Source organism: Cebus imitator, unplaced genomic scaffold (assembly GCF_001604975.1).
Source record: "Cebus imitator isolate Cc_AM_T3 unplaced genomic scaffold, Cebus_imitator-1.0 Scaffold2, whole genome shotgun sequence".
Taxonomy (NCBI): Eukaryota; Metazoa; Chordata; class Mammalia; order Primates; family Cebidae; genus Cebus; species Cebus imitator.
The window spans coordinates 15,782,235-15,795,780 of record NW_016107317.1 but is presented as its reverse complement, the minus strand read 5'-3'; the positions used below and the strand labels follow the sequence as shown (position 1 = coordinate 15,795,780).

Below are 13,546 nucleotides of genomic sequence, written 5' to 3'. Positions count from 1 at the left end.
ATTGTTAATGTTAAATGATTTATTTATTCAGAAATTTATTGTTTGCATATTTATTTGTAGAAAGGCAGGTCAAAAGAGGGGGAAATTTGGAACATAGTGGCAAATGTTACTTTATCACACATAAATCTATAAGTATTAAATGAGAAAGACAGCATCTTATTTTGACAAAGAGTTTAAAGGCATATCAATCATCCAGCACACCAATCCTCACTGGTTATTGAACAACAAACAAAATCTCATCTTTCAAACAGAAAGAAGACTCAGAAGGTTATCATCCTCTATTATTAGCCTTTGCTAATTCTTCAGTTAGGTCCAAGGAGTTAAAAGACAAAGTCTGGAGCTTTTATCATCAATTCCTACTGATGCCATTTGGTGTCATATGGAAGTACAAGCTTTCCAGGAACAAGGCTCAATTGGCAGCAAGGAATCATCAATGATTAATTTATAAAACCCACCCAAGCATCTGGTAGCAGCTTCAGGATAATGGCAGTAAATTATATGCAGCCAGGTGACAGGTCCCTTTGCATTCCTAAAGTTCAGAAGATGGTAAAGGAAGAGGGATAAAGGCTTGGAATGACGCCCTACTGCGTGTTTTCAGGACAGCTTGTCATGCTGCATAATACGAAGAGTCAAACTAGGAGAGGAGGCAATTTTGATCCAAAGCGTTCATTCAGGATAAGTAGAAGGAAAAAGCCACTAATATTTTATTTATGTTATTTCACTGCTTTCTTTCATCATCTTTCCCTTTAATTTTCCCTTCCAGCTTTCCAAATGATCACATTCCCGTTCCTAGTAGTAACATGCCCATGGAAGTAGATGGAAGCTGTGGCAACTGAACCTGGAGTCAAACTCAGAATCCCAGCTTCCTCAGCAGGAGGCCTTGCATGGCTGTTCAGCTGCTCCCTGAGAAGGCAGAGTCCCGAGGTGGGCACCTGGTTTTCCCCCCATCTTTGCTGCTGGGTCAAAGATCCGCGCTTTTCTAACTCACCTGATTTCTGAATCATGGTTTGACAAGCCTGGCTCTGTGGATTTCCTAGTGTTATTTTCCTAATAATGATTTCCTAAGGTCACAGCTTCCTTGTAGTTGATTGATATGAAAGAACAAACGTGCTTCTATTTCAAACATATTGGAGATAGACTCGACGCCGCGCCATGAGCATTCAGCGGAAAACCAGACGGACAAAGATTCTGCTCTCCCGAAGCTTACATTGCGGTGGATTTAAAAAGTTGTTTCTCAACATTTCGCGCTGTACCTATCACCAGCTCTGCTCAGGGCGAGGCGCCTTGATGCTTGAAGTTCACTGTTCAGGCAAAGGAGAACACTGTGTCTCCAAGGACCATTGTAAGCTGGCGGCCAAAATTTGAAAGAACATAAATCTCAGGGCAGCAGCGGAAGACGCTGGGGCCTCTGGAGGTGACTTCCATTAGCGTCAGTACTGGCGAAGTCAGGGGACCTAGCCGGAGCCTGAAAACTTTAAGTCAAACAAACTGAGATCACACCTCCCACCCGCCACCTCCCTCCGACTAGCCACTACCGCCGCCCCGAGGCCGCTGCCCCGAGGTGGCCAGGGGAAGGCAGTGGGGATCGGAGAAGACAGACTCTGCTTTCGCTCCACTTTCTCCCCCACCCCTAACATGGGCTTTGCCCTGGAGCGCTTCGCAGAAGCCGTGGACCCGGCTTTCGAGTGCAAGCTGTGCGGCCAGGTGCTGGAAGAGCCGCTGTGCACGCCGTGCGGACACGTCTTCTGCGCCAGCTGCCTGCTGCCCTGGGCGGTGCGGCGGCGCCGGTGCCCGCTACAGTGCCAGCCCCTGGCGCCCCGCGAGCTGTACCGGGTGCTGCCGCTGCGCAGCCTCATCCAGCAGCTGCGCGTCCAGTGTGACTACCGCCCCCGCGGCTGCGGCCATTCTGTCCGGCTGCAAGAGCTGGAGGCGCACGTCGAACACTGCGACTTCCGACCTGCCCGCAGCCTCTGCAGCCGCGGGGGCTGCGCTTCGGGGCCGGACAGTAGGGAGGTGCCGCCGAGGAAGGGCTGCGGGCCGGCACCAGGGGCTGGCTGGGGCGGGGGCGCACGCGGGGGGCCGCCGGGCGGCCTCTGTGGCCGCGGGCGGGGACCCAGGCCTCGGGTCCTCGCCTGGAGGCGGCGCGAGAAGGCGCTGCTGGCGCAGCTGTGGGCGCTACAGGGCGAGGTGCAGCTCACTGCGCGCAGGTACCAGGAGAAGTTCACTCAATACATGGCTCACATCCGCAACTTCGTCGGGGACCTGGGTGGCGGCAACCGCAGGGTAAGCAAAGGGGGGTGGGTGCCGCGGGCATGGTCGATTTGGGTGGGAAGAGGAACAGTTCTCTGTGACACTTCAGGATTCCTTTGGAATGGGGCATCCTTTCTTACTATACAGCAGGAAGCACCCACGCCCTAATCATACTTTCCTGTCATTATCTTGCGAATGGATTGGCGTTGAAGTTAAGGATTGTCCCCTTTCTGCTTATATTACGATTGGAAAGAGTTAAACAGATTGGATTCTAACTTTCCCCTAGGAAAGTGGAATTGGGAAAACTCATTTTCCATCCAGACTCTTGTTCTTCATCTTTTACGTTCCTGCCCACTGTCTCTGCCTATTTTTTGAACCTTTGTCCTGTGCCTGAAGCAAATACGAGAAAGAAAGCAAAGACTTCCCTCTGCCCAGACTTTCTTCTTCCGTGGCCGTCAGCATCCCCGCGGCTCCTGGCAGCGGCACACACGGGAGCGGTGTCACCGCTGGTGACACTTGCCCTGCCACTGCCTGCATCCACTGCCTTCTGATAAACTGGGGACTGTGAGGCGTGGTGGGACCAGGACAGCCTCAGGAGTTGAGAGACTGAGAGACGGGGTTTCTTAGACCTGCAGAGTTCTTTTCATCATCCTGACTTTCCGTAAATAAGCCTTCCTTGCCTCAGGATCTAATTATCGGTGTGGAGAGAGAAAGGTGCGGGGGTGGGGTGGGGGGTTGTGTGTGCGACCTGTAAAGTCCAGTTCGAGAGCCTTCATCTGTGGTCAGACCGGCCCTGAGAGCCCCCGACAGCGGCTGTTTCCCTTCTTTGTCGAAGCTGCTGGCCCCAACTGCACCCCTGGACCGCCCGCTTTCAGACCGAATAAACAAGCCTCTTTGCAGCACCCCGTGTGAAGAAGCTTGTTTATAAAGCTGTTACTTCTCTCCTGGAGGACTTCTGCACAGTGTTTGACATTGTTGGTCGCTGCCATGGTGAGCAGGGATTTAGCAGAATTTGCGCTCCATTCAAGGAGCTGTTTTCATTCTTCAGCACTCCCGGGGAGGAGCAATCCAGAAAGATTCCCTTTTGGGACTGGCTACTCCACACTGCCTCCAACTCAGGCACTGAGTTTAGAAGCGCCGACTTAAACCTAAAAGAGAAAATTGAAGTGAGAGGGACTAAAGTGTTTCTACCTTGATGAATGGACGGACACTGTGTACTAAAAGACTCGTTTCAAGGGTTCTTTCTTTAGCGCATACATGCATATACATATATGCATATATACAGGTAAATTTACAAAATGAGAGGACCCAGGGAAAAGCACAGATAGAAGCTTTGCATTACCAGTCCAGGTTTCAAGGTCGCAGGAAACCAGTGATTGAAGGAAAGGAGCAACGGCAAGAATAATATGACAGAAAAGCCCATGCAGCAAGTCAAGCTACCTACGATCCTGAGAAGTGAGAAAACTGTCCATGATTTGCACATTAGCCAAAACCTCTGTGCTTCCTCAGAAATGTTTTTCTACTACCGGTAGGGGCTGCTGTGTGCACTGCCTGGGAAAAGCTCCTGGGAAAATATCGTGATGCTAATAGTAGTGATGATAATGCTTATGGAATGTTATTCAGAAATAATTTCTAAGTAAAAGTTAATAACATCTATAACCATGAATAAAATCCACCTAGTCCAGCACTAATTCATCCTATGTTTAAGTTAGTCTTTATTAATAAACATTGCAGATATAATTCTTATTTGTTTTACGATTATTTGGCCAGCCAAAAAAAAAAAAAAAAAATACTACTTTACCTAGCACAAATTCTCTTTTCTAATTCTGCAGGAGTTATGCAAAACCAAGTAGGAATATTATTTAAAATTAGGACTACAGTAGCCTAATAGATCCTGCATTACAACCGCAACATGAATATTATTTACAAATAGTTAAGTGTTTTTAAATTCTGTAAGACTTTACAAAATAAAAATTTTACGCTATTGATAATTTATATTTTACTTTTCCATAATGGAGGGAAAAATAAAGATAACTCCAAGGTTTAAACAGAAATATGTTTTCAATTACAGTGAAATCAGAGGTAGATGTTGCATTAGGATAAAAGGGCTGCGTGTCTCAATGCAAAGCCATTTAGTAATTTTTGAAAATAGGGATTTTTTCCCCTCACATGTAGAGTTGTTCTTTTTAAAATACATACTTGCAAAGTAAGTATAGAAAGATTTCAACCTTCTGCCACATTCAACCATCCTTAATTGTAAGGTTTTCCTCTTTTCACATGTCAGTTAACTCATGGTACATAAAAACTTATTGTAGCATTTATTTTTCTTTCTTTTATATTTTGACCTAGTGATTTTCTACATTTTCTTATAGGATGGAGAACATAAGCCATTCACTATTGTGTTAGAAAGAGAAAATGATACTTTGGGATTCAACATTATAGGAGGTCGGCCAAATCAGGTAAAATACCTTGTTAATGTATTACTCATTACTTATAAAATAAGCATTACTCATTGCTTATAAAATAATAGAGAACTTAGCTTTTGTTTGTGGATTTTGAGTAAGAAAAACAAGTGGTTTAATCTTTAAAATTATTCTTGTGATCAAATATCAGATTTCATAATGCATATATTCCAGTACATACCCAGATTTTATTTATTTATTTTGTTTGTTAGTTTGTTTGAGACAAAGTCTCAGTCTGTCGCCCATGCTGGAGTGCAGTGGCGCAATCTCAGCTCACTGCAACCTCCGTCTCCTGGATTCAAGCGATTCTCAAGTAGCTGAGATTATGGGTGCTGTTATCACGCCCAGCTAATTTTTTTGTATTTTTAGTAGAGACAGGGTTTCACCATGTTGGCCGGGCTGGTTTCGAACCCCTGACTTTAAGTGATCAACCCGCCTTGGCCTCCCAAAGTGCTAGTATTACAGGCATGAACCATCACTTATGGCACAGATTTTACTTAAAAAAATTTTTTTTATTATTATTTTCTTTTTGAGACCGAGTCTCGCTCTGTGGCTCAGGCCAGAGTGCAGTGGCGTGATCTCAACTCACTGCAACCTCTGCCTCCTGGTTCATATGATTCTCCTACCTCAGCCTCCTGAGTAGAAATTACAGGAGCGTGCCACCACGTCCAGCTAATTTTTGTATTTTTAGTAGAGAAAATACAAAATGTTGGCCAGGCTGATCTTGAATTCCTGACCACAAATGATCTTCCTGCCGTACCTCCCAAAGTGCCTGGATTACAGGAGTGAGCCACCGTGACCAGCCTTTATTTTTGAGAAAGACAAAAAACAACAGCTAACAAACTTAGTTCTCTTTGCTACTTTAAAAGGAGAAGAGTACAGTTCACATTTTATCTAAATTATGTAGTCCTTTTGGCAAATTTCTTGAATAAACCTATTTTACAATAGATGTGTAGGCAATTTCTATTTGATAATATTAGGCAATTGTATTGCCTGGTTAAACTTTTTATTTATTAAGTCAGATTACTCAGTTTGAAGATGCTAATACAGACTAGGAAGAAAATAATATATATTGAATGAATGAATAAACAGTTGAAATAAGGGATGATTGATTTCCATAGGAACTACCAGATTAAGGAAAAACAGTTGATTAGAAATATTTTGGCTCCCCAAACAGGTTCTTTGTTTGATTGAATGAATAATATTCTCTGTGTTGATGCCAATTGTTTTCAAAGTGCATTTTATAAACTTATATAATATACTGTAGTTGCAAAGTTCTTTTATATCCTTGAGCTCCTGTGCCAACTTAATTTTCACCATAACTGGAAAAAGGTGGTTAAGTTTTAAAACACTATGTTCTTTAATTTTCTCAATGAACTGCCATGAAATTTTTGCATCCTGCATTGCAGATGTTGTCCAAGGAAACTGTCTTAATGTTGTTGGCCATATGCTCTGTTTAGGTAAGGATGGCAGTGACATATTTCTTCCTTCTGTTTAGTATTTTGAAAACCTAGCAACTAATGACTCTTGTGCTTCCCCTTTTAAAACAGGTCCTCATTTATTAAGATAAAAGTCTTTTCATCACATCATTTTTGTTATCATTTTCCCTAAGGAATATTTTTATAAATTCTATTTCAGTATTTGACATTTAGATGTCATTGGACCTTTTTTAAAAGCCTCTTAAAATTCATGACAAGGACAGCTAAAGCGAAATAATTTTATTTAACCTGCCATGAAGCCAAATGACACTTAAAATTATATGATGTATTATTATAGGATGCTGGATATTTTCCCTAAATAAGTTTTGGCTTCTTGTGACTGGCTAAAAGGTTTGAGGTTTAACTAACCATGAGGCACATCGCACCTGGAAATGTGTAAAGGTTGGCTTTGGGTGGCTTCCCTTTTGCATAGGTTCCCTTGCAGTTTAGATGCGATCTTTTGGGATTTTACACTTGAGTAAGGGTACCAGTCTCTCCTGCTAATAGGCACAGCTAGAGCTATGTTTCTAAATCTGTCATATCAGAAAGCTAAATTATATTTTCAAAACTCTGACCAAATCTCAAAGCAGTTATGCAGTGGGAACCAGATACATGTTTTTTCTTCTTTAACCTTATCACCCTTTTACTTGCTACATCTCTTTAGAAGTGAGATGTTTTATCAGTAATACTTAAAACCAGTTTATTTTACCTTTTACATGCCCTTTCCCATAGCTTTTTACATGAACTCAGAAATGTGAAGTAAATAGATAATCTTGTCAGAGACTCTGGACTCATTTATTAAAACTGCCATCTTGATTAATGACTAGTTGGTGTTAAGTAAGGTAAAATTCTGTGCCAAATCCCCAGCTAAGAGAGTTGCAGGTTTAAGGAGGATTGGAAATGTTACATTTGGTAAATTGTCCTTAATAATATTTAAATTTTGCTTACGTCTTTCTTCTGCTAATGATTTTTTTTATATAGAATAATCAGGAAGGAACATCAACTGAAGGGATTTATGTTTCAAAAATTTTAGAAAATGGACCTGCGGACAGAGCAGATGGCCTGGAGATTCATGACAAAATCATTGAGGTAAGACAATGATAAAGCATGTGTATGATACGTAAAGTAAAGATTTGGATATTTTACGTTTCCAAACTTATCGCTTTACCTTGGTGTGATGCTTATTTGAATACACACACACACACACACACACACACACACACACACACACAGTGCTTTTACGGCCACATATATATATATGTGGCAGTAAAGGCATTATTGTTTTTACTTTCTTACAAAAAATGTAAAACTCACTGGGAGATGTGGCTCATGCCTTTAATCCAGCACTTTTGCTGGCTGAGGCAGGAGGAGCACTGGAGCCCAGGAGCTCGAGAACTGCCTGGGCAACAGAGTGAGGCCTATCTCTGCAAAACACAAAACCAAAAATGGTCCCAGCTACTAAGGAGGCTGAGGTGGGCATATCACTCAATGTCAAGCCCAGGAGGTTAAGGCTGTGGTGAGTTGTGTGTGGGCCACTGCTCTCTAGCCTAGGTAACAGAGCAAGATGCTGCCTCCCAAAAGATATAAAACTCTATTATGATTCTATATAATTTATTAGATATTGTGATAAAAGAATAAAACACCTGAAATTTCCAAATGTGTTAATTGAATACCTCTGTTTTAATAACTTGTGTTTCACATGAACTATGATGACACTTGTTTGATTATTAAAGGATTAATTATAACATTTCAAAAAAGGATGATAAATCTCTGTTGAGGAACATTTCTGATGAGGATCTATTACTATATTTTAAACTTGTGATTAATATGTTATATGTAGAGTTTAGAATAAATTATACAATACCTTTAGTATTTCTTAATATAATATGCTTACCTTGTTTATGTCATTATCTTTTTATATGAAAGAAAAAGGGAAATACCTTTTTTTCTCTTTGTTGTGAAAACCTGGTGAGAACTCTTCATTTGCCCTAGTGTATGTTGTAACTGTATTGTTGTATTCTGGGGTGATAAAGTGAGCAACTATATGCTAGTAAAGTTGGGTTATGATATGAAATTTTATGTCCCTGCCATCTGCCATCTCTGTCCTTTTGACATTTTATTTACTGATTAAGATAGTATTACTTTCTGTTACCAAAAATGATTAAGTTACTTTTAACAGTGGGTTTATTTACAATGTATTAGTAAAGGTATAAATAGGAATTTGGAAGGTTTACTTGACTCCAATATTCTCTTTAAAAATTCTGTTGATTCTAAGCTATATAATCACTAGTGCCATCTTTCTGAATATTTGTATAAACTATTAGCATGAAGGCAGATTTTCTGTATTAACTTTTGAACAAAGTTTGACTTTAGTTCATCCTGTGTCCACTGAACAAAGTTGAATTTTTAATGAATTGACATAGAATAAGAGTGAAGAATGTAGAAGAGCCAATAGTTTGCTGTTTTGTGGAAAAAGAACATAACATTTATAAATTAGCTGATTAGACAATTTAGAAAAAACAGAAGAGTTATCTTTTGCTAAAAAACAAAAACAAAAACTGTGGTTTATATCTAAAGAGGTCTCTTGTATCAATATTTTATTCTTCCAGTTTTGTTGCCAAGAAAGTTAGACCTACTTTCACTGTTGCTATCCAATTTGTCTTGACAATTTGCCCAGTGAAAACAGTCACATGCTGTAGTTTCTAAAGTTAGAATGTGTACAGTATGATTTAAAGTGCCACATAATTTAAACAGAAGATTGTACCTATTGCTTTCTGCATTACCTCAAAAACATATTAAGTTATCCAGTTACCAATGGAAAATAAAGTCCTACATTTAATATTATTAGAAGAACTGATGGTACTGAATACATATATTGTTACACAAACACACAGACACAATAGAAATACGTATTGGCGATTTTAAAAATAACTTATTCTAGGTAGATTATGATGTTATGTATGTTTCATTAATGTTACATTAAAAGAGAAAAAGAATTATTTTTATTTTGTGATTCAATACTTTGGTTAAAAGCCTATCAGTTTTGTTAAAGAGGTAATTTTATAAAACTATGGTTGAAAAATCAAGTACACCTTGATGCTTATATGGTACTGTTACTAATATATGTCAAATTAACCTTATTTACAGGTTAATTTGTAAGATAAAAATGTAAAGAGATCAATCATAGAAAGTCAAATGAAATTTAACTAGCTATGGTATTATTATTCACTTTGCTTTGCATATGTTAGCCGTTAATTACAAGAGCTTGAAGTTTGTCTCAATGATACAGATTTTTCAATGTGTCTTTTATACCAGGGTACATTTATTTTATGTATATATGCTATAGTTCTAGAATTGATCAGTGTGACCACATTAGCAGGTAAGAAATGTCTTAGATGATGTACATATTTGTAGAATGTTGTGTGTTAAATACATGAAATATTTTAGAAGGAAGATTATTAGAAAAAATTATCTCTTGCTTAGTTGTTCAGTGGTGTTATCAGCTTTTTGAGTGAATAGACATTTGTGTGACTTTAATATCTAGTTAAAAAGTAGCATGTTTTTTTCTTGAGCATAGATGTGTGTTGTGAAAGACCCAAATGTACCCATTAAAGTTAGAAATATTTTATGCTTGTCAATTATTTTAATTTCCCTGTCATTATGATATCAATCAACTTTAAGCAGTTTTTACCTAATGGGAAGCTGAGAAGAAATATATCAATTTAAAATGTGCAGATGCATATTTTAAAACAGATTTTTAGAGTAAAGAGAATAATTTCTGTTTTGTGTTCAATGATTTGTTGGACAAATTTAATGGATCAATTTTTGAATTTCAAATGTTTGACTTTTGAGTGCTAGGCTCCTGAGAAGGGAAATAAGGCCACTTCATATTACTGTGCAGCTCACACACAGCACAGTTGGATTTGGTGTCCCTGTCTGAAGGTCTAACTGTGGTTCCCATTCTCCTCATCATTCTGTGCTATGAAAATCTCATCAGAACACCTGTAACATTATTTTGATTCATTTTAAATTGTGATCTAAAGTTGCTTGTAGGTAAAATTCCAAATTGGGCTATCATGTTCTGGTTTTTGCCCTTCTTTTCTATCTTTCTATCATCTAGGGCACCTAGCACCTTCTTTCTCTCTTTCTTATTCCTCTGCAACATTTGTTGTCAGGGAAGAAGATTCTTACATTCACTTGGACTATTTGAACCATATATGTTTGTTCCATCATAGTATCCAAACTTTATAGATAATGGCTTAATGACACCTAAGCCTACATCATTTTCACCTGGGCCTACACAGTAACTTCTTAAATAAACTTTCCTTTCTTCCAGCCTCTGCTATCTGTAACTCCACTTGTTTCCTACCCTCAGCAAAACTTGTCATTGTTTCGCTCCTTTGCTTAGGAGCCTTTATTGGCATTATATTTTCAATAGGTTAAATCCAGGTTTTTCTTGTGAAGCAAACATGACCTTTAAAAACCTTTGTGCAATTTTTTTTAAAACCCTCTATTACCGTCTCATGAAACTCATCAATTTTCCTATCAACAGGCCTCTCTGCTTTTATTTGTTGTTTTCTTTCTACCTGGTATTCTGTCACATGGCCTTCTGTAGCTGACAAACTCCTTTGTATCCTCAAAAATCCTCTATTCCTGGAAGCCCTTTGCAATCCACTAAGCAATATTATCTTTTCATCTTTGTTGTCTAAAGATCTTTATACCTCTCACTTTCATAACATTTTGATGTATTATGGTATATATTTATTTTTAGATCTTCTTTCCCCCAACAAATGTATGAGTTTCTTAGAAGTGGTTTTAGTATTTTATTGAACTTCCTATCTTCAGCACATATTTTGCTCTCAGCATTGTGCCTGGGAAACTTTAGACAGTCTGTGAATTTTCTTTGAATGATGGACTAAATGAGTGGATGAATCTAAAGATCAAGGTTTTAGGCATTATGGTTTGGATCCAAGGGTTTTTCAACATCCCTGAAATCTTGCCTGGTGGGCAGTCCCCAAAGGCTCTCCTGTCGCATCCTATTCCTTCTCACCATACATTTATTATAAGATCAATCAGAAGTTGAAAGACATTGTTTCTTAAGTTGTGAGATCTTGAAAATCTAGCCACAATGGATCAATGCAATTGCATCTTTCTAGACTGTTTCTTATAGGCTGTAAATCAAAAAAGAACCTAAATCTACAAGGCAATATTTCAAATCCTGTTCATGTGAATGCTTGGATGAGATCTGAAGACATGTGTGCTCACCTTCACCTTCATGCAGAATGTTAGTTATTTAACTTGAACAGCCATGGTAAAGCTGCCTGAATTTACATGCTTGCCTGCAAAACAGATGTGCAGAGAAGGGCACTGGACCAAATATGAAATTGAACAAAAACATGATTGACTGCAGAGGAATTAAAAAGATGAAAGATATTTTCAATGTTTCCAAGCCTTGTAAATGGTCTGGTGAAAAAACCAAAAGAGCTGAGGCTTCCTAGAGCACTGGGGATGGCCTAAGAACCTCTTTGAAGTCCTCTTTGGTGGAGCTGCTTGGAGTAATTACCAGTAGCCCCAGCTGTGAGGCATTTTGAAGAAGCTTAAGACACAACTCACTGAGTTTGATGCTGGGAACTTTTTGAGGCAAGTTTAGAGAGGCTGTGTTTTTGTAAGTACATGCTGTTGTATTCCTAGTAGATTTTAGTGTTTCTACAAAGAGTCAGGAATAGAAACTTTCCCAGTTTGTTCTAAAAATCATTCTTCTTCCCAATGTCTTGAGAAAGTGTCACAAAGGAGAAAAGGAGACTGACATGGGTTGGGTGGATTTGGTGCCTGATCCTCTTAACCCTGTGAATTATTAAGGCCACATCACAGTTCCATGGCTTTATAAACAGTACCTTTAATCTGCTTTGCTCTCCTTTCTTAAGCACATAACAGTGTTCTTAAGAAGAATGTATCACTTCTTTTATAATCAGCAACTTAGGGGTGATTCAATTGTTATCTTCATATCAAAAACACCCCAAAGAATAGACATTATATATTATGTGGTTTCAAATATTTTAAACAATTTTGTATTGCTGTAAAAGATATAGCAATAAATCTTCAACTTAAAAGATTAGATGAATAATTGACTATGCCACTAAAATAAGGAAATACATATTTTTCATAATTTAGAGTATGATGCAATTTAGTATAGAATACCAGACAAAATATATAATGTTAAATGAAAATGTTGTTACTTTATGTAAAATTAGGTGATTTGATGTTTTGTTTGCATAGTCTATCACATTGAAGCCAAGGGAAACAACAGATTTATTCTATGAAATTATATTTTAGAAAAAACATAATTAGTTAACAAACATTTGTTAGTTATAAAAAAGATCATCAGTTTTCACAGTGAAATTTGCTACAAACATGATTCATGAAGTATATAAACACATGTTTAAATGATAATACGCTTTTGTTGCTGAAGGTAAAAATATATATAACCTGTTACTGATTGGAAAGAGCTTATAAGCAAGATGGGAAGACAGCTGTACATTAATTAAACAACAAAAAAAACAAAAAACAAAAATAAAAAAAATGAGCACAGGATGAGTGATTGGCATAGAATCACTACCAAGAAGAATTCCTTAATATTATGGGAGCCTAAGAGCTTTAATCTTTAAGAGGGAATGGTACTTGAAACAACTCTTACAGGAAAAGTCAGAGAGGGATTGGGAGGTGAGAAAGGGTAGAGCAAGAGCTTTCCATATTCAGAAAGAATGCCATGAGTCAAATGACAAGGTAGGACTTGTATGTCTTGCTTGGCAGCCATTTGGTTGATTAACGTGAAAAAAATCATAGCTAATACTTATTGGTTATTATATGTCAAGCATTCTTTAGTTTTTTACAGTTATTAATTCATTTTATCCCCACAAAACTCTGTAGAATTGGTACTGTAGGTATTGGTAGCTTCCCATTTTACAGATGAGAAGACTGAGACACAAAAACATAAAGTAATTTGCCAAGGCCACAGAGTAAGAGCTTCTCTATCTGTGCTCTCAACCATCACCTAATACTACCTATTATAAAGAGTTATATAGATGATTCATGGTAGGTAATCTATGAAAAGTTACTCAAAGCCAGACTTTGAAGAAATTAGGGGAAGACCTTGCATGCCTGGCTAAGGAGTTTGCTTTTTATGGTATAGGCAACAGGGAGTCAGTGATAAGCTTTGAGCAGCGGAATGACACGAACAAAGCGATGATGAGAAGATTAAATCCCAAAATAGATTTAATTGGGGTATATAAATAACTTGAAAAGTGAAAGAACTTGAGATGGGACACTAATGGGTAGGTATCAATGTTGTCCATACAT

At 38.4% G+C, this 13,546-nt stretch overlaps 1 protein-coding gene across 1 annotated transcript in view; it reads left to right on the top strand.

Moving 5' to 3' along the window:
- Positions 1 to 1,413: 1,413 nt before the first annotated feature.
- The window catches only part of PDZRN4 (PDZ domain containing ring finger 4), a 397,101-nt gene continuing 384,968 nt past the window's right edge, over positions 1,414 to 13,546 (top strand). Inside the window, exons 1-3 of the mRNA XM_017530360.2 lie at positions 1,414 to 2,283; positions 4,623 to 4,709; positions 7,172 to 7,279. Coding sequence (XP_017385849.1) covers positions 1,636 to 2,283; positions 4,623 to 4,709; positions 7,172 to 7,279 — 843 coding nt within the window. The 5' untranslated portion in view covers positions 1,414 to 1,635. The remainder of the gene's footprint in view (positions 2,284 to 4,622; positions 4,710 to 7,171; positions 7,280 to 13,546) is intronic.